The 24636-nt window shown below is 34.4% G+C and overlaps 5 protein-coding genes across 12 annotated transcripts; 3 read left to right on the top strand and 2 right to left on the bottom strand.

Moving 5' to 3' along the window:
* Nucleotides 1-55: 55 nt before the first annotated feature.
* Nucleotides 56-2310, top strand: LOC129570460 (zinc finger protein ZPR1). Its single transcript, XM_055450071.1, has 5 exons — nucleotides 56-68; nucleotides 178-309; nucleotides 462-1331; nucleotides 1514-1689; nucleotides 2041-2310. Exons 2-5 carry the CDS (start codon nucleotides 205-207, stop codon nucleotides 2243-2245), a joined length of 1356 nt encoding a protein of 451 aa, XP_055306046.1. The 5' UTR covers nucleotides 56-68; nucleotides 178-204; the 3' UTR covers nucleotides 2246-2310.
* LOC129570461 (cyclin-dependent kinase-like 1) lies at nucleotides 2296-14259 on the top strand. Of its 4 annotated transcripts, none has more exons than XM_055450075.1 (8): nucleotides 2296-2433; nucleotides 6296-6485; nucleotides 6826-6945; nucleotides 7123-7318; nucleotides 11534-11754; nucleotides 12221-12316; nucleotides 13595-13744; nucleotides 13814-14259. In XM_055450075.1, the coding sequence occupies exons 2-8, from the start codon at nucleotides 6318-6320 to the stop codon at nucleotides 13928-13930; spliced, it is 1068 nt and encodes a 355-aa protein (XP_055306050.1). In that variant the 5' UTR covers nucleotides 2296-2433; nucleotides 6296-6317; the 3' UTR covers nucleotides 13931-14259. The 4 variants fall into 4 exon arrangements, with proteins under 4 accessions (XP_055306050.1, XP_055306047.1, XP_055306048.1 ...); XM_055450072.1 differs by lacking the exon at nucleotides 2296-2433 and adding an exon at nucleotides 4507-5083; XM_055450073.1 differs by lacking the exon at nucleotides 2296-2433 and adding an exon at nucleotides 5120-5873.
* LOC129570464 (dynein axonemal light chain 1) lies at nucleotides 2305-3550 on the bottom strand. Its single transcript, XM_055450078.1, has 3 exons — nucleotides 3261-3550; nucleotides 2903-3014; nucleotides 2305-2655 (listed from the first exon to the last, which is right to left on the bottom strand). Exons 1-3 carry the CDS (start codon nucleotides 3410-3412, stop codon nucleotides 2311-2313), a joined length of 609 nt encoding a protein of 202 aa, XP_055306053.1. The 5' UTR covers nucleotides 3413-3550; the 3' UTR covers nucleotides 2305-2310.
* On the bottom strand, nucleotides 7811-11187 carry LOC129570459 (uncharacterized). Of its 2 annotated transcripts, XM_055450070.1 has the most exons (6): nucleotides 10953-11187; nucleotides 10667-10824; nucleotides 9200-10522; nucleotides 8803-9102; nucleotides 8129-8735; nucleotides 7811-8059 (listed from the first exon to the last, which is right to left on the bottom strand). In XM_055450070.1, exons 3-6 carry the CDS (start codon nucleotides 10511-10513, stop codon nucleotides 7962-7964), a joined length of 2319 nt encoding a protein of 772 aa, XP_055306045.1. In that variant the 5' UTR covers nucleotides 10514-10522; nucleotides 10667-10824; nucleotides 10953-11187; the 3' UTR covers nucleotides 7811-7961. The 2 variants fall into 2 exon arrangements, with proteins under 2 accessions (XP_055306045.1, XP_055306044.1); XM_055450069.1 differs by having other exon boundaries at nucleotides 10667-11187.
* A 1236-nt stretch (nucleotides 14260-15495) lies between the features above and the next one.
* Nucleotides 15496-21192, top strand: LOC129570463 (tropomyosin-1). 4 transcript variants are annotated; one of them, XR_008688127.1, is made up of 6 exons: nucleotides 15496-15802; nucleotides 18294-18752; nucleotides 18938-19157; nucleotides 19300-19477; nucleotides 19796-20508; nucleotides 20670-21192. XR_008688127.1 is itself a non-coding variant. In XM_055450076.1 (5 exons), the coding sequence occupies exons 2-5, from the start codon at nucleotides 18379-18381 to the stop codon at nucleotides 20750-20752; spliced, it is 855 nt and encodes a 284-aa protein (XP_055306051.1). In that variant the 5' UTR covers nucleotides 15496-15802; nucleotides 18294-18378; the 3' UTR covers nucleotides 20753-21192. The 4 variants fall into 4 exon arrangements, 2 of the variants coding, with proteins under 2 accessions (XP_055306051.1, XP_055306052.1); XR_008688126.1 differs by having other exon boundaries at nucleotides 19300-20508; XM_055450076.1 differs by lacking the exon at nucleotides 19796-20508.
* Nucleotides 21193-24636: the final 3444 nt, after the last annotated feature.

Raw genomic sequence — 24636 nt, 5'->3', positions numbered from 1 at the left:
TGTCAGAGCATTGTCATGCTGAATCACTGAACGCAACCCAATCTCATCAAGTTGACAACTGCGCACATGTTTGTCGAAACGTCAAATAATATATTATGTATACCTCACTATACCCACTCGTATTGTGTGCAAAAGCTAATTGTATTTTTTTTCCATTGAATTTACCGAAATTTGAAGAAAAACCGAATTGAATTTTGAAAAATTATGGCCAATTCGACTGAAGATCTCGTTTTTAAAAACCTCAATGCTGATGATGTTGACCATACGGTTACTGAGATTGAATCATGTTGCATGAATTGTTATAAAAATGTAAGTGTTATTTAGGGTCGAATGAATTTCTGAATGAATTTTCATTCCAGAATATTCTTTATGTGGAGAAAATGAATGATTTTTCTATTGTTTTAAATTCCAACCGTTGTATGCTATTTTAACCGATGAATCAATCCAAAATCCAAATATAGGGCACCACACGAATGCTTCTCACCAAAATACCGTTCTACAAAGAGACAATCATTGTATCATTTTCGTGTGAACATTGTGGTTATGAGAATAATGAAATCCAGCCGGCTGCTGAAATTGAACCGAATGGCTGTCAAATCACGCTTAAAGTGAAGACAGTGAAAGACCTGAATCGTCGTGTTGTAAAATCGGATCGAACGAGTGTGCGATTCGTTGAGTTGGATTTTGAAATACCGTCCCAGTCGCAGAAAGGTGAAGTAACAACTATTGAAAGTATTATTAACCGGTCGATTGCCGGGCTTGAACAAGATCAACCCGTTCGTCGTGTTCAACATCCAGATGCTGCCGCACAAATTGATGCTTTTGTTGAGAAATTGCGTAGCCTTAAGTCGGTTGATACACCATTTACGATAGTTTTTGAAGATATTTCCGGAAATTGTCGTGTAGAAAATTTAAACGCACCAAATCCAGACCCTGATTGCATAATGACACACTTTAATCGAACGATAGAACAGAATCATGAGCTTGGCATGTTTACACAAACCGAACTCAATGAGGAATCAGAAGCAAAAGCAGAGAATAGTACGAATATTTTGAAACCGATCGCTGAAGATGAATGGCCATTGGAAGAGTTGCATGGCGAGGTGCTACAGTTTCATACCGATTGTCCCAGCTGCAAGTCTAAGTGTGAGACTAACATGAAACTCACCAATATTCCACATTTTAAAGAGGTTGTCATCATGTCGACAAATTGTGATGTGTGCGGCGCGAGGACCAATGAAGTCAAGTCCGGCAGTGGTATCGAAGATCAAGGTGTTCGGATCACAGTGAAAATTGATGGCAGAGAAGATATGAGCAGAGATGTTTTGAAGGTAGGTAATGCAATAGCAGAGAGTTTGTTGGAGACAGATTAAATTTTGGAGATTAGTGATTCAAAATTGACGTTCTGATTGAACTGAAAAATGCATTTTTTTAAACCTATTTATTTCTGTCGTTTTTTCAATCAATACCAGTTTTGAAATAATATGCCGTTTTCTCTCTTATTTCTGAACAGTCTGATACGTGCACTATTGATATACCCGAGTTGGATAGTGAATTCGGTGCTTCAGGACTGGGCGGTCGTTTCACAACAGTCGAAGGTATACTGGACGCGATTCGTGAGCAAATCATCGATAATAGCGCCGTCTTCCACGATTCAGCTGACGTTGAATCCAAGTTGAAAATCGACAAGTATGAAAATGATGGACAATTTTTATGTGTTTTTTCTCGATTAAATTCAATTTTATTTGAATTGTTATTTAATCTTTCATTTTAATCAAAAATGAAATGAATATTTCTGATTCAATTTTAAAATTTATTCAATTTTAATTCATTTTTCTTTTAATTTATTTTCAACTTATTTTTTTCAATTGTTTTTATTTTTTTATTTTTTCAATTTCTATTAATTTTTCCTCAAATTCTACATCGAATTATCTATACTAGTAGTAGATTTAAATAGACTTAAAAATGATTTAAAAATATAATTCCAAAATTTCAATTCAACATCAATTCTAACCCAACTTTTTGCTTCACTTTCAATAGATTCTCCGAGACACTGCAAGAAATCATGAGTGGAAAACGGGCAGTTACATTGATTCTGGATGATCCAGCTGGAAATAGTTATGTGCAGGCCTTAACGGATGATGGCAGTCTGGACGAACGGTTAAAAATCGAACGATATGATCGTTCATTCGAACAGAACGAAGAATTAGGTCTTAATGATATGAAAACCGAAAACTATTCATAAGAAATGCATCAAACATTGGAAGAAATATGAAAGAAAATAAATGTAATAATTCTCATTAAATCAAATCATTCCGTTGGATTTGCCGATTGCTGTGCTTGTGCCTGTGCAAATTGTGCGTCAACATCACTAACAACCAATTCACCATCCAATTTTTTCAGTGATGGCAGTCGTTTGATACATTCAGCTCGGTAAGTGGCTTCATCCGTAAAACTTTCATGCAATGGATTGCCAGTGAATAGTAAATTCTCCAAACAAGGCACCTCTTGCAATCGAGTGAATTCCATCCAGTCTTTGATCAAATTATTACTGATGTACAGAACCCGCAATTTTCTCAAGACATTGATTCCTTTTAGTTTTTCAATTAAATTGTAACTGATCCACAGCTCTTCCAGCGTATCCGCTACTCCTTCCTTGCGATTTTTATTTTGAATAAGATAGAAGCAAAAGTTATTGATGAAAAAAAGACGAATCAATATTATTTATTCAGAAAATTTGTACATGGAAATTGACTCCAATACCGATTCAACATTTTATTAATTTATTCAATTTATTTTTTCATTCGACGAGAAAAATAACTGTTCAATAATTGAAAAAATTGATTTGAATTTTTTTATCTTATCTTAAGGAATCAATCATATTCAACCATAAATGACTCACCAAACCGGTAAATGACTTGATATAATTTCGACCGAGCGATAAAATACGTAAATTTTTCATTCCATTTATTCCGGTAATTTTTTCTATCATATTTGTTGACAAACTTAATTTTCTACAATCAAAAAGTAAAAGCGTTACGTTCTTTTTGTCATTAAATTTTTTTTTTGCTCCTATTTACTTCAACTTTTTTGCTCTAATACAATTGTATGAGTGCAATACATAAGAGTATAAATGTGTAGTAAATTTTAATTGACCGGAAAAATTGAAGAAAAAAAATCTTCTTGAAAAATAAAAATAAACTTTTCTTCAAAAAATTCAAAAAAAAAAAAATCACAAAAATGTCCAAAATCAAACTTACTCGCATTTAACAAGCGTTGACAGTGTTGTATCCATTTTTTCAATTGGTGGCCATTGAAATTGTAAGCCAATCTCTTTAGCATCGTTAGAATTTTGTTTAGTTTGATCTTCCCAACGTTTGATTGCTTCTTTAATTGTTGTTGCTTTTGACATTTTGTTCGAAGACTATATTTGCACGACTTGTGACCCAAGTAATCTAATATTTACTGTTTTATATTCGATTTTTCTCCGAACCGAAAATACATGGTTATGGGTCAAAATATTGACATAAATAAATGCAAACGTTTCTATGGCAACAATGAACGTTACACGTACCACATTTAGCGTACTGTATGTTATAACTTAGCGTATACGCTCATTTAACGATATCCAAAATTAGTCACATTACAAGCGATACGACATTTCGTACGACACTTCTTGTTCCATAACTTATGACGCATAATTATGTCGACAAACAAAAATATCATTCACATTTTTCAACCTTTGGATATTATGTCAAATCACTTCAGCAATTCACTAATGACTGTCATTGGTTACACCTTCAGCCAAACTGAATCAGTCTATATTAATGGATCTAACAAAAGTCTAGACATCAATTCAAAATTGCCATAATTATAAGAACAATTTGAATCGAGTCATTGATAATACAATTGGAATGTGTTATGAGTGACTTTGTATACATTGTATTCTTTACAATCCGGAAATGAGTCTAAGAAATAGACAATATAATTTACAGAACACTGGCGTTAGTTATCTAAATTTTACTTTACCTCAAGTCTCCTTGCTTCACGATTTTCAGCATAAGTCTTCTTGCTGTAAATGTCATATTTTATTATTAATTCATTACTAATGAATCATTAGCATATTTTCCACTCTTTCAGCAGCAAGGAATTTAAAAAAAAATGCATCGATTCGACCCAAATGCAGTAAAAAAGACCGCAACTAATCTATGTCATGAATCATGATAATTTTATTTAAATCTTTTCAATTTCAATCATAATTTTTTTAAACAAATATAAGCATAGGATATTTCATGGACCGTGAAAAAAAACAATGCAAAATCATCCAATCAAAAGCGTCGGTTGCTACAACATAATAATGACACACCATGACAAAATCCAATGCTATGCGAAGTGAAATATAGTAAATAACAAATCGAAATGAAAATGTTACGTGAGCCGAGTGATTTGTACTGAAACGAAAATGCCAAATGTTAACGACTTCCACTGTGTTACCCCTCTAGTCAGTCAGTCGTAGAAATCCAAATCGAAATTAATTCAGGAAATGTATTATGAAGTGTGTTTGCAGTATAAACAAACGACGAAAATTGGTCTGACGTACTTGAATCCAATTGGTACAAAGAGGATAAAAATCAGTCTAATTTAGGCATCCGATGAAAAAAAAACCTCACATTCTAGGCAACGCATTCATTTTTAATCGCCGTTAGCAAAGGCAATGGTCATTTTTCGATTAAGTCGTACAAAAAATTGGTTTAGTATTTATACGGAATTCAATGATTGTTGCTGTTGTGAAATCAAACTGAAGTAGTGTGTTGCTTGATTGAACACGAAGAACAAGCTTCTGGAACATTACGGTTAAATAACAACGGAAACATACAACAATCAGGGAAAAAACTAGAAAATGTAAAAAAAAATTGTGAAAATTAAATGTTCTCGAAAGTGATTCACGTTTCCTGGTAAAAAAAAAATCATCACCTGGATACAATTCGCCTACCCGCATTTTCAACAACGCATATATGGACAAATGGTTCGGAGAGAAACGGCTATGGCTTTTTGGCAACCATTTTCCATTATTATCCAGAAGGTAAAGAAATAATACGACGAATCCGTTATTAGTCAATCAACAACATTGATTGAGTCAAGGTGTACTCTATGCCATCGTGATAATAAATATAAATGACCAATTGGAATTCGGTGTGAATTAAAAACCGAAAGTTGAACTTTTCGTGGTCAATGTAATATTAAGACGTACATATGAGTGTTGGACCGACATTACACACACACCAAAATATACTGTCAATATTGGTTCGGAAAATGATTTCCCCTTTTTCTATTCGTGTCTATCCCTTAGACAATTCTAAACACATACTGACGGCGATTGTTTTAAATGATATCGGAAAAATAAATAATATCCATCGATTTTTTTTTAGTTGTTGTGTCGGGTTTGAGTGTATCCCTGAAACGGACACTTGTGTCGTTCATGTGTTTGCATGGACAATTCGATACTCCGTTATGTGTTAGTTTGTTTTGTTTTCGTTATGTCGAGCAAGTAACATATGGAACAATAGCGAATCCATACACATATAAAGTCATTTTATTCGGTGTGAATGTCTTTTTGTCGGAATAAATATTTTATTGGTCAGTTGAAGTGAGTCAGTTTATGATATTGCGACGATTGTGTATCGTTCCGAACTTCGTTGTTTCGAACGATTGGTTCGTGTATCCATCAGTCGATGTACAACCAAACAACTGTTTGAAAGTAGTTTTTCTTCAGTGTTCTTCGCAGTCTAATAATTTTTCCACACTTTTTTCTCAGTTAGTTAGTTTAAGACATTAAAAAGCAGTTTAATGCAATTTATGTTAAATTTTTGGAGGTGATTTGATACAAAATTTAGACAATTAAGCATTTTAATACTAGAAAAAAAAAACGAAACTACGTCAAATGAAGTAAATTTCAATGTATTTTTTTTTGCTGTGTAAATTTGTTAATCATTTTTTTCCATGCATTGTCAAAACCAATTCTGTTTCACGAACAACTCTCTCTATTTCTTTTTTTTTCTCATTACACACTGATGTCACGCAACTTCATTTGATTTGTACTCTTTTTGCCGTTTTCATGCCATAGTCATTTTGTTTGATACCATTGATTTTTCTAACTGGTGTCTCTCATTTAAAATTTAATCGATAAATTCCTTTCGTTTCGTTGCGAGCCGCAAGTTGCGACTCAATCGCTTTAATGACGCTGTATTTATCGTTATCATTTATTTCTTCTTTTTTTTCTGTGTGATTTGAATAGAGCGAATGTACAGAGTGGGAAAATGGAACGATATGAAAAGCTCAGTCGTTTGGGCGAAGGTTCTTATGGTGTGGTTTACAAGTGTCGCGATCATGAGACTGGAGGTCTAGTTGCTGTTAAACGATTTGTCGAATCTGAAGAAGATCCAGCTATTAGGAAAATTGCACTGAGGGAAATTCGATTGCTTAAGGTGAGTCTAACGGGGATTTTTTTTTAAAAAGAAGGACGTGACTCATCACTGAAAGCTATAGACTCTACGTACATATTAAAATCGTACCTTCAGTCTACTTAGTCACAGTCTTCTTTTTATTTGCTGATAAAAATTGTTTTTTTCTTCGTCTTGACCATTATTCATTGGCCAATTCCAATTGATTGAATAAATTGTCAATGAATTTATGACAATTTCTCATTACTTTTAAAAATTAAATACCAGAGTTCACAATGAGCTCAAAAAGTGTGCCCGAACCCGGCATAATGAATAATTCCCCATTTTTTGAGCAAACACTCTTATGTTCTTTTCGCCCATGTAGAATTTAAAGCATCCGAATTTGGTTTCACTGCTGGAAGTTTTTCGCCGAAAACGGCGCCTGCATTTAGTATTTGAATTTTGTGAACACACTGTGCTACACGAATTGGAACGTAATCCACAAGTGAGTTGAAAAAATGCATTTATTGTCGATTTTTAATTTTTTTTTAAATTTTTTTTTTCTCAATTCAATTTAAATTGAAAATTTAAAAAAATGTTGATATTTCGATTTTAATTCAATTTATAAAATAATTTCACAAAAAATATCCATTAAAATACCTCTTCATGCTGTTTGTTGTAGGGTTGTCCTGATACGTTGACAAAACAAATCGTATATCAAACGCTGAACGGCGTGGCTTATTGCCACTCACAAGGATGTCTGCATCGGGACATAAAACCGGAAAATATTTTACTCACTGCTCAAGGACAAGTTAAACTATGTGATTTTGGCTTTGCACGAATGTTGAGCCCAGGTGAAAACTACACCGATTATGTTGGTATGTGTGAAGTTTTTTTTTTGATTACTCTGAACCATTTCAAAGGTCGAACAATTGATGAATTTTATGTGGAAAATATGTTTTCTTGTACAAGTTTGCCAAGTTAAAAGTTAGAACAAGTAGAAAGAAGAGTAGTGCGGAAATGTTTTAAAGAAAATTGTTTTGTTTTTATAAGGACATAGCCATAAATGGCTAATAGAAATTACTTGAATAAATTAAATTAATAAACAATTTGACTCGACGAATAAGCTACACGATGGTACCGACCCAAGGAACAATTGTTAACGCAAATACATCCATTACCAAGCGTATGTAAACGGTTGAATTTGGGCCCGCATTTGGGTGTATTTTCAGTCATTTTTAACGTCACAATGGAAGTAGAAAAAGAGCAGTAAAAACAAATCAATTAGAATGATATAAAAACGATTATGAATCAATATTCAATATGCTAATAAATAGTGATACTCACCTACAGGAATTATCCTGTACTCTACCTACATCTATATAGACTATAGGAAATAGATAGCCATCGATATCTGGTATCGATGATGTCTGGGAGACTAAGACCTCAACCAACTACAAATAACATACTGTTACATAAATTCTTTTGAAAAATAAAACATAAATTGCGGCTCCATTGATATTAATGAATGTTGAAGTTGACTCGGAATCGAGTTGGATACACGAGGTGTTGACGTGTGAACGCATCATGCAGCCGATGTCCAAAGAGTTCGCAATGCCCTGAAACAAAGAGAAAAAAAACACACACACATTACTATTGCATCAATTTTAATTCAATGAGTAACATACCTCTGTACAAGATCAATTTTGCAGCCGAAATGTCACGTTGCCAAACTGTCTTCAGTACTGGAGAGTCGTCAACAGGGTCTTCGGGCACATATTCATCTGTGTACTCGATGATACCGAGTTCAGCGTCGTGAATGATTACACCTCTGCGCTCTTCAACATTGTCATCCATACCGTTTGCCGCGTTTTGTTGCCAGTTTTTACGGTAGCAAATCACCTTAGACACAAAACCACGGGGTTGATTTGGATTCTGCACTGCTGCTTGTCGCATCGCTCGTCGCTCTGATCGTAACTTCCGCTTGCTCTTTGCCGCTACAATTTTCTCTGGTAGCTTCATTCCATCAGGCCAATCATCTTGATCGGGCATACACCATTCACACACCTTGACACGATCGTTCAATGTACTCAATGGAAATGGTTCGAAACATCTGGCACACAATCGTGATGATCTGGCTTCGTTCACAAATCGTATGACATTGCCTTCCATTTTCTTGAAACTCTTCACCAATTTCCGCACGCCCGGGCATCGAACGTGTTTCTTGATCTGTATTGGTGAATTTGCAGCTGGTTGGGAAGCTCCAATGTTAATGATGCATCGTTTGCGATTTGTCTGTTGAGCAACAACAAAAACATTCAATTTTTTCCAAAGAAACAAAAATTCAATCGTAAATTCTTACCAGCATTGCGGCCACCTTGTCACTGATCCGATTGGACTCGATGTAATGATCAAAACTTAAACGTGTGTACTTTTTGGTTGTGTACACTGCAATGGCTTTCTTCATGATGGTCAATCGATGCCGTATGTAGTCACGCCAATTGCTTCCTTTTGGTGATGGCATTCGGTCATATCGCACTCGGTTGTTTCGATCACTCTCTTCAAACTGCCCAAAGGCACGAGTCCATCGCTCTCTCTTTTCCTTACGCACTCCTTCTCCGGTCCCATAATGATACTTCTTGCTGTTGATTGTGAAATTCATCTGTGAGATGGAAACAAAAATCGAACAATAAAAATTAAACAATGAAATGGATTCAAATGACACAATCACAATAGAATGCATTCAATCGCTAACATACCTCTTTGCCATTATGAATTCGCTTTTTGTCATTATTAATTCGTCGCCTAACGGTTGCATTCCACGTCTTCATGCCCCAATCAATGCCCAATTCATAGACATAGAAGCCATCAGAGTACCGTTTACGCACCAAACCATCTTCCACTAACTTGTCGACAACGGTTTTTTTCACTGTGTACAGAATCGATGCCGATACACCATCGCTGAGAATATGTTCGAATTTTTTGTTTGCTTTCAACACTCGATTGATTTTCCCCATGTTAAAAATCATATTGAAATAATACGCTTGATTTGATTTTGACGTGACGTCGCTTCCTGAGTGTTGCCGACCATATTCATCACGAGGAATGGTACCGGTTCCGCACATCATACGATACAAAACATCAGCGTCTATTCTCACTGCCTTTCGCGTGTGATGACAGATTGGGATGACCACCAAATTCTTGATGTTTGGCAACGCAATGACTTGCACGATGTTGTCGTGGTGTTGTTCAACCCAGTTGAGGTGCGTTTCGATTTCTGATTGCATGATCAACCACATTGGCAATGATGCAAACCATGTATCTTCGTCTTTGGTGAATTTGGCGATATCATCGTCAGCTGGTCCACGAATGTCTCGAACGTAACGCAACAATCGATCTCGTTTGGCCAAGCGATTAGCATCACCTCTTGTTGCGTCATATCGTTTGATTGCCCATGACACTGCATTTGCCACATCTCGTTCATCGTATGTGTCCGGTAGGCCACGAATCCGGTTAGTGTAGTTCTGTCTGAATGCCTTCAATCTCAAGAAATACCGCAATCGTTTCTGTGCATGTGTATCCAAATTCGTCTTCACATTACGGCCATATTGTTGGAACAAATATTTCATCAAGTTGCCGAAGTAATCATTGTTTGGCCATGCGGAGCGATTCTCGATGTCCACATTCTCAAAGCAATGCCGGAACCATGGATCCATAATGAAATCGTCTTCCTTGTAGCGCCGCAACACAGCATAGAAGCAATTTTCGATGATGTGCATTCCATCGCCATCGTCGAAATATTCCCAATTGCCGGTGATGATGGCCTGTTCAGTGGCAGCTCTGACTTTGTTGAGGAATAAAAGCGACGCCAATTCAGATATTTCGGTGCATTTTATGCTGGTTTTTGTGATCCATGGCAGAATACGATCACGATATTCCGGTCGAACAATACTAGTGGCGGCCAACTTGATTGCAAAGTATGCTTTCTCCTCCTTTTGCTTGCCATCTTTAACTTTCCGCGGTTTCGACCTATTGCCACGAATGGCATGTGCCCCAATCCTTTTTCCGCCCATTATTGAACCCTGAAAAAATAGAATGAAAACACAACAATTACTTTAGAACGCACTAGAAATGATTTTTTGTTGCTTCTAAATTACTTAATTTGAACGAAAAACGAAAAAAAACAATCACTGTAAATCGAACAGTATTCACAACAAATGACTTGCCTTTCCAAATGTTCAGATCAATGTGAATGTGCAACCGGCATCAGTTTGACACATCAAGCTGAATTTGGTTGTGACACGAACACCGAACACCGTGATAAAATATCGAAACGCTCACGATATTTCGACAGCAGATTTCTTCCACAGGCTACGGATCAAAACTGTAAACAAACAAAAAAACACACAACAATCGATGGTTTGTTGATTTCGAAAATCACATGCACACGGTGGTATTGTTTGGTTCGATCACTCGTTCGATGTCACAACGATAACAATTCAAATGACTTACCCTTTTTCCCTTTTGCTGGCTGTTCAATATGAATTTAGTCGAACGAAGCAAAGATTCATATTTCATGACATGGTGAAATTGTGAACGGCGGTTTGTTTATAATAACAAACTTCAAAATGAACCAACACTAATAGCGGGAATATTCACTACATTAGTTTTGCCTGCCATCTCTGGACAATTTAAAACGTAATCGTTGAAAATCAGAAGAAATGAATTTGAAAATATACTTCCACCATTTAGTTCATTCTCTTTGGATCAATACATGAACAAAAACATGAACAATTTAAATCATAGAATTCTATACTATTTTTGTGAACACTATTAATTGATACATAATTCTTTTCTCTTTAATTTAAAATCTAACATTTTCTCGTTCCCAATATTCATACAGTTGGTTTACACTGAAATTTCAGTCGATTTTGACGGAAAAAAAGTCTGAAAACGTTACATCTTTTAACGTTAAAAATGACTAAATTGCGTTACATGAATGTTTCTTGGGATATGTATACAAATAAACTATATTCTACAATTATACTATGATTTCACGAAAGTGGAATGCAATTCATGATCAAATATTTTAGCTACACGATGGTACCGAGCTCCAGAACTATTAGTAGGAGACACTCAGTATGGAACACCAGTAGATGTTTGGGCTATTGGATGTGTTTATGCGGAAATGGTTCGTGGAAATGCACTGTGGCCAGGCCGAAGTGACGTTGACCAATTGTATCTCATTCGAAAGACCATTGGTGACATTTTGTCAAGGCATCAATTGATCTTCAGTCAAAATGAGTACTTTGGAGTGAGTATGCCGATAATCGTAGATTGAATTCTTGTTTATTAAATTATTATGAAATAATTTGGATTGTAAATTTGTTTCTTCCGTTATTTGTTCTCCTATTCTAAACAGTGAATATTTATGTTGAGTCCAAGTGCTCATACTATAAATTTATATGGCCGATAAAATTTTGAAACGTTCTTATTTTGCATTTGGCTGGGGTGTTTGGTCAGATTCGTAAAATTTATGCCAAATTGATGCCATATAAATTTAAAGTACTATGAGTAGTAGTATGAGCAATTGGACTTAACATTAAATCATTTTTTTTTCTAAATCGCATAATTTTATCTCTGAGATAGTATCGTGTAATGGTCTACTTTTATTATAATGAAATACTTTTTGTTGTATTCTCTCATTCATTTTGAAAATGGTTAATCATCCAAAAATATTGTCCTATCAAATTTAATATCATCAAATTCACATTTTTTAGGGAATATCTCTACCAGTGCCACCAGTTATTGAAGGATTGGAGTCTAAGTTCCCGTCGAGAGTACTCAAGCATCCTGAAATGTTGGACTTTGCAAGGGTATGATGTTATAACGTATATGCAGAAAATGTCACACCACAATGAAACTGAAGATTGAATTCGGAAAATTCAACACAAACACAATACGAAAAATTCACATTTGGCAAGAAGAAATCGCCGAATCTCCGGAATTTGGTTGACAAAAAATATAAATAGATCAACTGAATGCCACCGTGAAGATTGAAATTAATTGGAACAATTTCTATTTCTTTCTACATCAAAATGAAACGTTATTCATTTCTCGGTTGATAAAATCCACTTCATCCAATCATTGGACCAAATGATTAAGTGATCAATTGATCGAATAATTGATCATATGTAGAGAAAATCGTGAAGAAAAGTTTCATACAAAAAACATGTCGATTTTTGCCAGATGCATTTTTCTGCAAAATTTTATCGTCTGGTAAAAATCGACATGTTTTTTGTATGAAACTTTTATTCACGATTTACTCTACATATGATCAATTAATCATTTGGCCGAATTAATTGTCATGTTAATCACAGCGATTTTTGGGTAAATGATTAAGATCAATTGATCTTAATCACTTGATCCGCCCACGCGTAATTAAGTTACCGAGTGATTTGAAAACAGGCAGTTTTTGACGCAGTCTTGTCTTTGTTGTACTTTGTCAATTCAATATACCCTGTCAACAATTTATTTGTATTACAACTGTTGATATAAAACAGATGCCACAGAATAAATTAAGTGAAAATTTCATTAACAGCTCAACAACACCTACTAAATAAGTATAATTCACATTTTCTCCAATTAATATTTCAAACACATTTACAAAGCAAAACAACAATTTCACACCGGTTGCTCTAAGCCAAGTGCTACTGCTGGTGGGATTTTAAATTTGTTTCTTGTTTTTGTGCGAGACAAATGAGATAACAAAAATTGACTAATGGTTAAAAATAGACCAATTCATTCAAGTCGATTTCATTTCTTTTTCCGATAAATGTGATAGTTGATCTATTTTTATTATGAAAATGTTCAAGTTGAGTTGGAGATTTATAAAGCGATTATTCTTATAGAATTAAAATTTTCTTCTAATTTCCTAACAATTTTCAATAATAAGTTAGAATTTCCTAAGCAATTTCAATTTTTTTTCGTTCAATCTTCATTTTTAAAAAGTTTTGTCCATTTCTCAAAAGAAACTACAATTTTGTCCATCTCTCTCTCACTCTCTCTCCAATCATTTTTTGTTCATTTTTCAATTTTATTTATTCTCTTCGTTTTTTGCGAAAAATTAATGTGTATTTTTGCCTTTATTTTAGAAATGTTTGGACAAAGACCCGGCAAAACGATGGTCATGCGAGCGTTTAATGAACCATCCGCTATTTGAAGACTATTTAGCCAAGCATAGAGATGATTCAGTCGAGCATCCTGACTCATACAAGTCGATTCGCTCACGCGATAAATCGAAGGTATTTCGAGTATTTGATTGAATGAGTGAATTAATTACCAGACGCTTGCAATTTGTACGTTCATTTCAGTCATCAAACACATCGTTGCCGATGATCGTAAATACGCAAGACATAAATGCCAATCTGAAACAGATGCCGAAAATCTATTCGACACAACCAACTGAGCACTATTTGCCTTCAATTTAAAGAGGGAAAAATAGACAATTCTGGAAATTATTTAAATGCATCCGTTTCTAATTTGTATTAATTTTGTGGAAAATTGGTTAATGCGCTTCTTGTGATCGACCTCAAAAAGGAATCCGTTTATTTTTATAGTAAAATATTGCAACGTATTCAAGTCGACTACATTCCTGCGTATTTTTCACCGAAAAATATTCTAGTTGAAGTATTCTCTGATTTTAAGCACTGAATTTTCTCTTTTGATCTGAATAAGTAAACCTGTTAACAGCATGATAATAATAATAAGCTATTCATTGAATAACAACACATTATGTACTTGTCTTGTTTAGTGAAAATGTGCGTTTTATTTGGCAAAATGAAGAGGGATATATGCGTGTAAACTGCAGCATTGGGCTTTTTCTTTGTTCAATCCGTATCCGTTTCCGGAGCAATTTTCATCAATTTTTTTAATATTTTTGTTTTTTTCCAAATTTTGTTTTTTTTTTTTTTCATTTTTTTGCCTTTCAAATTTTTCCATTTTTAACATTTCTTTTCCATTTTTTCATTTGATTTTTCTCTATATTTTCATTCGATGTTTATTCAGCCGATGAATATGACATAAAATTTCAATCAAATAGGTGTAAAAAAACGGCCATAAAATGTATCTTTCATTTAAAACCCGAATGACACTTCTGGCCCACGTTTCGATTGCATTTAAAACTGTGTGACAAAGCGGGTTGGCCTGGGTATAATCACAGTGTATTGAGTATGTGTTTCATTGGTTTTGGCCTGTTGCCAAAATCCAATGGAAAAGAATGTTGTGATAAAAACCGAGAAAAAGCTAATGAAAATAACACACAAACACACGAACACAAACTGATAGTGATACAGCTCGCGCGCGAGAGATGTACGATTCTGCGTAGACGTGAACATCGTAAACGGATTTTTATTTTTGTAGCAAAGCCGACACGAAACATCTCAAATTGGAGCGATGTTGTCACCAGTTCCCGACACACACACACACACACACACACACACACACACAAATTGGACAATGCTATTCAGGCCATGGAAATAAAAATAGATTGAATTGATACTCCAGCCGATCAATGTGGACTGAGAGTCGGTCGAATCAATTGGTTCCAATATGAAATGGGTGGTGTTCCAGAGACAAACCGTCTCCTTGACATTAATTAAAATCCCAAAACCATGAGAAATATCGTTTGCAGCATAACAAATTAACGATGCGAGTGAGACTAAAATTAGACACTCTCGAAACAATTGAATAATGTGAATGAAAATTGCAATTTAAGACATAAATTGAAAGTTGTTCGAGTGTTTTGAATACTGGGCAAAATGAAGATATGCTTGGATTAAGGATGATATTTACTCGCTCTCTCTCTCACAATGCTAACCTTGCATACTTATGAACAATACATGGGCGAAATGATGATTGCTTGTTATTGGTGCCCGCTCTAAACACATTTTGCAAGCAGATTTTCGGTTATTGTGAGTTTTTTTTCTCGGCTTTCTCTTCAAAGACATAATTTTAAATTTAAACCTCATGTTTTGAAGTTTTTGAAATAGAAAATAAAAAAGTCGAAATTTCCGATGTGAAATATCTTTTTTTTTGCACCAACGACAACGACGACGACTACTGCGGCAGCGGTGGCGGTGGCGACCATCTCGTCATCATAAGGACATAATATATTAGCAGCGTATGCGCCGATTATTTTTATGCAAATTGTGAACGTGCGTGTGTACGTAGCGAAGGGGAAATCTATGCGATGGATGCGAGCGGTTCTTTTGAAAGTGACTCGAAAAGGTGGGGCCGAATAGATCAACGATCGTCAGTGCTTTCGCGTTTTTACTGTCGTGTGGACTGTTTCGAGCGCTCAGGTTAGTTTCGATGCTCTCTGCTCAGCTCTAACTCTGTGGAATTTTTCTTTCTTCTTCATCTGATCAACTAATTTTCTCTCGAAAAAAAAAATGTGAATTTTTTTTCGATTGGTGATTTTAAATTTAGTGATTGAAAAACGGTGAAATAATTTTTTTTTTTATTGCTATGTCAATTTTTGATCGAAAATGGAAAATCCTGAGAATTTTGTGACACAAATTTTTCGCATTATATAATTGTGGAATTTAGCAAAAGTGTTAAAGAAAAGTTCAACTTTCAACCCAATGCAATTGAAGTTTTTCTTCGAATCAAATTAAACTACTATGATTTTTTCTACTTTTTTTCGATTTTTATTCGCTGAACTCATTGTATTTTGAGAATTTTCTTCATACAAAATTTTAAATGATTTTCAAATTCGCGATTTGAAAAAAGAAAAAAGAAAAGATTCTTCAATGCAAAAGACGAATTTATACTTAGTCAAAAAGTTCGTCAAAAAGCAACAAAGAAAAAGGCAACAAGAGAAAATTGGAGAAATCAGCAAAAGGGCAAAAAAAAACGCAACGAAAAAACGTTCCTTGAAACAGGCAAAAGAAAATCTAATATCAGTGGGATATTTATTGTGTGGCATAAAATTTTCGTGAGAAAAAAAAGAGTCATGGACATAATTCCAATTGGATAGTGTGCTCAAATTTTCTCACCCACGCGTGCTTATAAATAAATATTTTCGTATCGTGCCGTGATCTAGAATCATTTCATACACATATATTTTGTTCGAAATCAGTGACGGTGAAAATTCACACCAAGATCTCTGTTATGATGTGTGAGACAGAAAAAGAAAGAGACACTATGAAGCAATTGGCTTTTTCTTTTATAAATACGGCGATGATGTAAAGAAAAAAATATAAAAACAGTACACGGCGAAACGGTGTGTAGAGGGCCACAAATGGCTAGCGCCTGGCAAATTTTCGCATAAAATCCTCTATTGTATGAGTGGTGGTACATACTTAAATTGCTAGTTCTATTTTCGCACTGTCTACGTTACAATGGCGAAACGGACTTGATACTTTTCGCTCTTTTCCCTTCAAATTCATCAATTTCAGACATTTTTCATCATCAATCTTGGTTTTCATCTTCAGTCTGATTTTTAAAAAAATCGAATTGATCAGTCAATTGATGTGATTTTCGGTATTGTAGACGGATCTTTATCACCTAAAAAAACCCACTACAGTCCTTACTATTGAAAAAAAGACTGTATTTGCTACTAAAACTAATTTTCTTGTCTCAAAATGTAAAAGGAATATTGGAGTAAATTCTTGCAATTTTCCAAATCTCCCTAAAAGTTTTTCAGATGACACCTATTCGATCAAGACTCAACTCACTTCAAAAGGTGAATCTTCCTCTCCATCACAAAAACCACCTCCTAAAAAATCTGTCTGAATCAAAATCATTTCGCAAAAAAATCGATCTCGGATCCGTAGCAGCATTCCTACGCAATTTGTAGTTACATCGAAAATTTCGTTCCGCGACTCAATCGTCGTTGGAGCATCAAATCTCTCTTTCATGAAAACTAGGTGAATCATACTTGCATGGTGTGTTCAATATCAAGCCAATGTTTAAATTTCCATCGTTTCGTGTTCTATTTTAAACATAAAAATTGGAGTTGATTCAAGCCAAAAAAAAAGAAGAAGAACGAAACAGAAAAAAAAAATCGAAGCAAAACGAACAACGATAAAAAAAAGAAAAAAAAATTTCATTTGAGAAGTCATAAACACATATAGACGTAACACCAGCAAAATATGCTGAGGCGAAAGAGATGTGAAAAAACGCCGAAATACTTTCAACCAAGATGAATGTTAAAAATAGAAAATTTTGCTAGCGCGCGCCTGTCGCACCAGTTGAGCTATTCAAAAGAGAGAAAAATAATAATACATGCATCTTTCACAGGCCCACATCATTTATAGCCGTCTTCATTCTAACTCGTGTCTGTATGTATGCGAGTGTGCATGTCTGTATTGGCGTGATGATTCTTTTTTTCTCTCTCGTCGTTATTATTCTGATTCGATGTTGCGATATGTAGGCATTAGAGACATTCATGCGTTTTGGTATGTGGGAGTTATTTGGATTTTTCATTTCGTTTCCACTTTAAACTATATCGTTATTTCCGCGGAAAATCGCCTTTTTCAACCATGAGACTGAATTGAATACAAATTTTTAATACCACATTTCTAATATTAGACGAAAAACAAAAAAAATAATGACGATTTTTCTCATCCCCGCCCTGACCAAATAGCAAAAACAAATATGTTCACCGTTTTTCAATCATAATTCTTGATTTTCAATAGTTCGAAAAATACAATATTTTTTCTACGTTACTCTATTTACTTACGACGATTACGATAAAATATTTACGCACCTTGTGTGCGGAAGTGTGAAAAGAAATGGAATTCTTTTTCATTGAACTTTTCTTTTTTCTTTCCCATTTTTTTTCTGCAGATAGTTCGAATTTTGTAGCAAATTCCCGTTTAATTTTTTCCTTTGTTTGAGAGCAAATAAGCAAAAACAAAAAAACTACATCAACATGGACGCCATCAAGAAGAAGATGCAAGCTATGAAGCTTGAAAAAGACAATGCCCAAGACAAGGCCGATACCTGTGAAGGACAGGCTAAAGATGCCAACATGCGTGCCGACAAAGTTCTTGAGGAAGTACGCGATTGCGAAAAGAAATTGGCTCAAGTTGAAATCGATTTCGCCAACTCAAAGAACCAATTGGAATTGGCCAACCAAGAATTAGAGGAAAAAGAAAAGACCCTCACCGCTACCGAATCCGAAGTCGCCACTTTGAATCGTAAGGTTCAACAAATTGAAGAGGATTTGGAAAAATCCGAAGAACGCTCAGGCACCGCACAAGCTAAATTGTTGGAAGCCACCCAATCGGCTGATGAAAACAACCGGTATGTTACTTGAGCGACCAGAATGAAAACCATTCAATTTTGAATCTGTAAACGAATCTAATCGTAATCATTCTCTCTTTCCTTCTTTTTCTATCATTTTTCGTTCATCCTTTCTCGATCTCGCCCTCTCTCCATCTCCATCGCCCTCGCCTTCTCCCTCGCTTTCACTTGCTCGCCATTTCCAGTATGTGCAAAGTACTTGAAAACCGTTCTCAACAAGATGAAGAGCGTATGGATCAATTGACCAACCAATTGAAAGAAGCTCGTCTCCTTGCTGAAGATGCTGACGGTAAATCCGATGAAGTGTCACGCAAATTGGCCTTCGTTGAAGATGAATTGGAAGTCGCTGAAGATCGTGTCAAATCTGGCGAAGCCAAAATCATGGAACTCGAAGAAGAATTGAAGGTGCGTTCAATAATTGATTTAGACGGAAATCGTTGATTGACAATCGACAAAACACCTTGTTCTGTTCTTACCAAAAAATGCTACCGTAAAATGCACATTCACGAAAAAAACTTAAAAAACCAAAAATATGTTCTCAATGTAGGTCGTCGGAAACTCGCTCAAATCATTGGAAGTGTCGGAAGAGAAGGCCAACCAACGAGTAGAAGAATTCAAACGTGAAATGAAAACTCTTACTGTGCGTCTCAAGGAAGCCGAAAACCGTGCTGAAAGCGCTGAGAAGCAAGTCAAGAGACTTCAAAAGGAAGTCGACAGACTGGAAGGTATGTTCGCCCCGAAAATTCTCCTTAATTTATCAATTATTCTATTTAATCAAATTCAAAGTAATTTTGTACAGAAAAGTGTTAAACCAATTTTGAACAAGTTATTTTTTTTTGGGGTTTTGATAAATATTTTAACTTGATCGCTAAGTTTTTAAATCAAATTTTGCCTTTTTGATTCCTATTAGCAGTGTTCAAAATGCGTAAAACTTGAGCGAGGAAAAAAACAAGTTGCAATTTTAAACGCTGCTGCTTGATTTATTAAACTTGTACAGACAAATGATAATGATGCTTTAATCAATTGCCTCGGCATATTTACAGATCGTCTGTTCCACGAAAAAGAAAAATACAAAGCAATTTGCGACGATTTGGATTCAACATTTGCTGAGCTTACTGGATATTAATTTGTTCAGAGCTTGTTATTTTTTTTTCTCTCTCTCTCTCTCCCTCTTTCTATCAAAATTTGGTCTATCTTCTCCTGATCTATTCCTTTTTCGTTTTGAGTGACCACAATGAATCATCCATTCGGTGGCCCAATTCAATTAGAACGACTTTGTGGCCCAGTCCTTTGTAAAATGTCCATCAATCCAAATTTCCCTGTTGAACCCCACTGTCGTTCTTTCAGTTTTGCCCCAATCCCACTTGTGCTTCTTTTGCCTCCCAATCGAAAATGGATACATTAGATCTTTCATCGTGAACAGACATTTTTGTATTATGACCCTCTGTTTTTCTTGAAAAAAAAAAATTAACATCTTAATCTTACTGCTAACCCACAATGACACCAACTTTCAAACAATCAAACGATGTATTATATAGTTGCAATAAGTGATGAATTCAAAAAAAAAAAACAATGTATAAAGAGACACAACGTACAAGATATTGCTAGTCAACTGCTGCTAAAACCAAAACAAAAACAAATAACAAACAAACGCTTGAGCCTTTTGAAAGAATTGTAAATTGTTTCGGAGCCTCTGCAGCTGCTCATAAATAACCACCAAAATGCAAACAAGAAAACCAAATTCGATCTAGCAAAGGTATTTTCTGCTAACATCAACATATTAAGTGCTTCATTGTAGAAAAAAAAAATATTTAGAAAAAAATCCTAACACATTTATTGAGTTATACACACATATACAAAGACATCGCAATTATACGAACTTGATTTTAACGCATTCTGTTTTCTACACACTTTTAGACGAATTGGGCATCAACAAGGACCGATACAAAAGTCTTGCCGACGAAATGGACTCCACATTCGCCGAATTGGCCGGTTACTAAGCAAATACACAACACCTTCACCGATTTGCTGCCATTTGATTTTCATTTACCATCCAATCGAATGGCCCAACTCCTCTCGATGACCCTGCCGTTTTCGATGACTACAAGTTTCTTGACATGAATTCCTTCATTCCATTTTCCATCCAGCGAATGAACAAAACATAAACATCCAAATATAAAAACACGTCATCGTTTTTACATTCACAAACACACTCACTTTTAAACTTGTCACACATTTTAAACAAAAAAAAAAAACAATTATATACTTCAACGAACATTTTTTTTTGTATTTGCTTTGTAATTTATTGTAAAATTTTTAACCGGATTTTCAATTATATACGCATGTATTTTCAAAAACAAACATCATGTGAATACTATGTTGTTAATAATGTGTTTGTGTGCTTTATTCAAATAAAAAAAATGCCAAAAAAAAACAAAAACCCTTGAGGTGTTTACATGATTTCACTTATTCGAATTAAAAAAAAAACAGTTTCAGAAAATTTAAAACGATAAAAAATGGATTTAATCTAGGCAGATGTGAATTATGGATGAACTACTGAAGTCAGGATTATTAAAAGTTGAATTTTAAATGTAGCTGCATCATAAATTGGGTTATAATACTGCAAGGCTAAAAATATTTTATATGAATCTATACACTAAAAAATATCTGTAAGAATCTACACGATGATACCAATCAAACATGGATTTATATGAAAAATCGTCTAAAAACGATAAAATATTGTGTAATTTCAAATAAATCAATGAATTGGTCAATACTATTACCCGATATACACATCTGTCAAATGTTTGCATCAACTTTGAAACATAAAAAATTACACGATATTTTAATGTTTTACACGATTCGTCATATAAATCCCATTTTGATTGTTATTATCGTGTAAATTCTTACAGATATTTTTTTAGTGTGTTTTTATGTATTTATAGGATTTATCTGTTACATATTTTTCAACTAATTTGCCTATGGTGCATGGATAGGTAAGTTATTACTAATTTTGATGTCGCATCTATTTTGCAAGCATAGAGTACACTAGGGCAAAAGTAGGATTTCTCTGATTATGATATGTATGCACCGAGTATGCACTATGCAGTGCGAACAGTACAATAATGAAACAACCATACAATGCGTTGCTTCAGCAAAAAAAATCTGACGATTGCATGAACTTAGTTTGAGATAAACGCGGATAATTTATTTGAAGGAAAAAATCAGTAAAATTTGAACACAGCCAATAACTTCAACAGAAACAATGTTTGATCATCATCAAATCATGATTTCAAAGGCATGTGTCAAGAATTTCATTTACTCTCGATATATCTTTCCCTATATAGCTGCTAGCAATCCGATCCCCCATTTTCCCATATAGCTAGTTAAATGTGTAATTTGCAGGAGAAATGTCATAGTAATATTGGCATACAGATGATTTCGGTGATTCAAAAACAACACAAAATGGTTAATAATTTGAGAGAAGTGAATATTTTTTTGTACGAACCGAACATTATTATAGTTGAGAAATAGTCGCTTGATCCTGGACTACACATTTTTACCGTTTTTTTGTTGTAAATATCAAATATTGAAGCTCAATTTGAAAATCATACCTACAAATTCCTGGTTTTCAACTTAGTCGTTATTATGATTTCATGTCTTAGTTGATGAGCTCAGATTTAAGAAAAATATGTAGCATAGGGTATTTGGGTATTGTTGCTAATTTGTTCCCATCTTACTTAATCCGCTATAAATACCTTATAGTTATCCGAAAGTATTTAACTAACTCTGCAAAGTCTCTTGACGATAGTTTGTAGCCTAAATCTTGAGATGTTTCTCCAATTTCTCTACAAGACAGTATGGGCATTATTTGCAAGGAGATTCTGTTGAAACTTCAGGTATAAGACATTGGAGAAAACGCAAATGGAGAAAACTGGATATTTTCCCGCCCTTTTCTCTTAGAATTGCAGATGCATTTTTATGCACAGATGTTTTAGTATTGAAGTTCTTGAATAAAATGTAATAACCGAGTTTCAAGCCAGATCACTTTAAACCGAAGTTTTGGCTATTCCATTTCAGACCATTCGGTTTTCTTCATAAAATATAATTATAAAAACATGAACATGTCCATTGTAAAATTCAGTTTCCATTTGAGAGTCAAACGTATACGTTGTTGTGTTATAACTTGTTCATGTGAAGAATAATTTCTTTTGAACAAAACCCAATTTTCGTTAGCTTGAAATTGAAAAATTTGTAAAATAAAAGAAATACTCTTCAGCTTGATAATCAACAGAAAAAAAAAGCAAGTAAAAAATGAGTGGTGAACTAGTTGAATCAATTAATTCGATTGAATTTGGTTGTAAGGTAAACGAGGACACGCAGAAAGATTCCGATGGCCAGACTTCATGTGCACCTGAACAATTAGTTGAAGCCATCAAAATAACAGATGTAAATTTCGATTGTGTGGAAAGTATTTTCAGCCACTTGGGCATGAGTGATCTCTTGAACGTGTCTGATTCAAATAAATATGTTAAATTAGTCGCCGAATCACTCTTTGCTCGAAGATATGGGAAGAACAAAATTTGGCTTGGTTTATTCGAAAATTCCGTGGCATCACCTTTTGGCGAAGAACCGGATCAACTAAAAATCAGCGGGTTAAAAACTTGTTTGCAGATTCTTCGTTGCTTTGGTCATTTAATCAAAAATTTACATATTAAGGGCCATATAAATAACTTTACACATAAGATGGAGGCTGATACAATTCTATTGAATGACTATTTGGTCAAATACTGCCGTAAATCTGTGACGAAAATAATATTCGAAACTTTTGATGCTTTGTTCCATATCAGTGGTGAATTTCCAATAGTAGAAACTGTTCGATATGAAAAATGTTATTTAGATAGTGTATTTGTACGTTTTAATCATGTCTTTCCGAACGTACGATCATTGGAGCTAAATTTGATTCAAGAAATTAGAAATGTTTTCGACGTGCATATTCCGAATTTGAAACGATTGGTGGTGGAAGAGTTGACGCATTACCAAGAAAACAGTATCGAAGCGATAATTCAACTGAATCCACAAATACGAATCCTTGAGTTGTTTTTTAACTGGGATTTTTCATTTCTACGAAGACCCGAAAAGAATTTAAATTCCATCGAAGATCTTAAAATTGGATATTTTTTTAGGCACATTATTTTTACTGATTATATTCTACTGAAGGTAATTTTTTTGCCAATGTTGAAGGGAATGATAATTTACGACAAGGAGTTTTCAGTCGATGAAGCAATTCGCGCTTTGCAATGTTTCGACACATATTTTGACAGCATTCAATTAACCGTGGAAGAACAATTCGATTTTGATGCTTTTTTACCACATTTGCTTGGGAAATGGAGCCCAAATGTTAGTGGAAAGAATGTTACGTTAAAAAAGATTGATCTTTTAGCAATTGATAACAATGAATTGATGATTGAATATCATTGATTTTCGCAACAAACACATTCTTCACAAAATTTAACGAAAAATTTATCGATTCTTCAAATTCACTAATAAGCCCTCATTGAATATAAGTTTAGTTAATATCCTATAATTTTCTTTCATTATCAATTGAACAATAACAATGTATTTGATTTATTTTCTTTTTCATTTAAATAAGCTGTGTAAAGTTTCGACAATGTTCACCTAAAATAAAATTAATTTTTTAAAGAAAAATTCTTCGGTTTTACCTTACATTTTTGACTGTGAAAAAATAAAAATCTTATTACAGCCTTGATTTTCGAATTTACACTTTTGAATTGTTTCGTAGAAACCAGAGAGTGTATTTTTGCTGATAAGCAGGCCTGAACTGAGCCGAATTTACTGACTCAGTGATTTAGGCGCCTGAAGT

The sequence above is a fragment of the Sitodiplosis mosellana genome, unplaced genomic scaffold (genome assembly GCF_009176505.1).
Source record: "Sitodiplosis mosellana isolate CC-2019 unplaced genomic scaffold, AAFC_SMos_1.0 Smas_scaffold_59, whole genome shotgun sequence".
Lineage (NCBI taxonomy): Eukaryota > Metazoa > Arthropoda > Insecta > Diptera > Cecidomyiidae > Sitodiplosis > Sitodiplosis mosellana.
This window is presented reverse-complemented; position numbering and strand designations above follow the sequence as displayed.

Excerpts from the sequence above, each read along its gene's own strand:
- LOC129570463 (XM_055450076.1), top strand. The coding sequence starts at position 18,379 with ATGGACGCCATCAAGAAGAAGATGCAAGCTATGAAGCTTGAAAAAGAC. Across the intron at positions 18,753-18,937 it reads TCGGCTGATGAAAACAACCG|TATGTGCAAAGTACTTGAAA; the intron begins GTATGTTACTTG and ends CGCCATTTCCAG. Across the intron at positions 19,158-19,299 it reads AACTCGAAGAAGAATTGAAG|GTCGTCGGAAACTCGCTCAA; the intron begins GTGCGTTCAATA and ends TTCTCAATGTAG.
- LOC129570461 (XM_055450072.1), top strand. The coding sequence starts at position 5,016 with ATGGACAAATGGTTCGGAGAGAAACGGCTATGGCTTTTTGGCAACCAT. Across the intron at positions 6,486-6,825 it reads GGGAAATTCGATTGCTTAAG|AATTTAAAGCATCCGAATTT; the intron begins GTGAGTCTAACG and ends TCGCCCATGTAG. Across the intron at positions 6,946-7,122 it reads AATTGGAACGTAATCCACAA|GGTTGTCCTGATACGTTGAC; the intron begins GTGAGTTGAAAA and ends TGTTTGTTGTAG.
- LOC129570464 (XM_055450078.1), bottom strand. The coding sequence starts at position 3,412 with ATGTCAAAAGCAACAACAATTAAAGAAGCAATCAAACGTTGGGAAGAT. Across the intron at positions 3,015-3,260 it reads TCAACGCTTGTTAAATGCGA|AAAATTAAGTTTGTCAACAA; the intron begins GTAAGTTTGATT and ends TTTTGATTGTAG. Across the intron at positions 2,656-2,902 it reads TCAAGTCATTTACCGGTTTG|GAAGGAGTAGCGGATACGCT; the intron begins GTGAGTCATTTA and ends AAAAATCGCAAG.
- LOC129570459 (XM_055450069.1), bottom strand. The coding sequence starts at position 10,513 with ATGGGCGGAAAAAGGATTGGGGCACATGCCATTCGTGGCAATAGGTCG. Across the intron at positions 9,103-9,199 it reads GAATTCATAATGGCAAAGAG|ATGAATTTCACAATCAACAG; the intron begins GTATGTTAGCGA and ends TCCATCTCACAG. Across the intron at positions 8,736-8,802 it reads ACAAGGTGGCCGCAATGCTG|ACAAATCGCAAACGATGCAT; the intron begins GTAAGAATTTAC and ends GTTGCTCAACAG.
- LOC129570460 (XM_055450071.1), top strand. The coding sequence starts at position 205 with ATGGCCAATTCGACTGAAGATCTCGTTTTTAAAAACCTCAATGCTGAT. Across the intron at positions 310-461 it reads GCATGAATTGTTATAAAAAT|GGCACCACACGAATGCTTCT; the intron begins GTAAGTGTTATT and ends ATCCAAATATAG. Across the intron at positions 1,332-1,513 it reads TGAGCAGAGATGTTTTGAAG|TCTGATACGTGCACTATTGA; the intron begins GTAGGTAATGCA and ends ATTTCTGAACAG.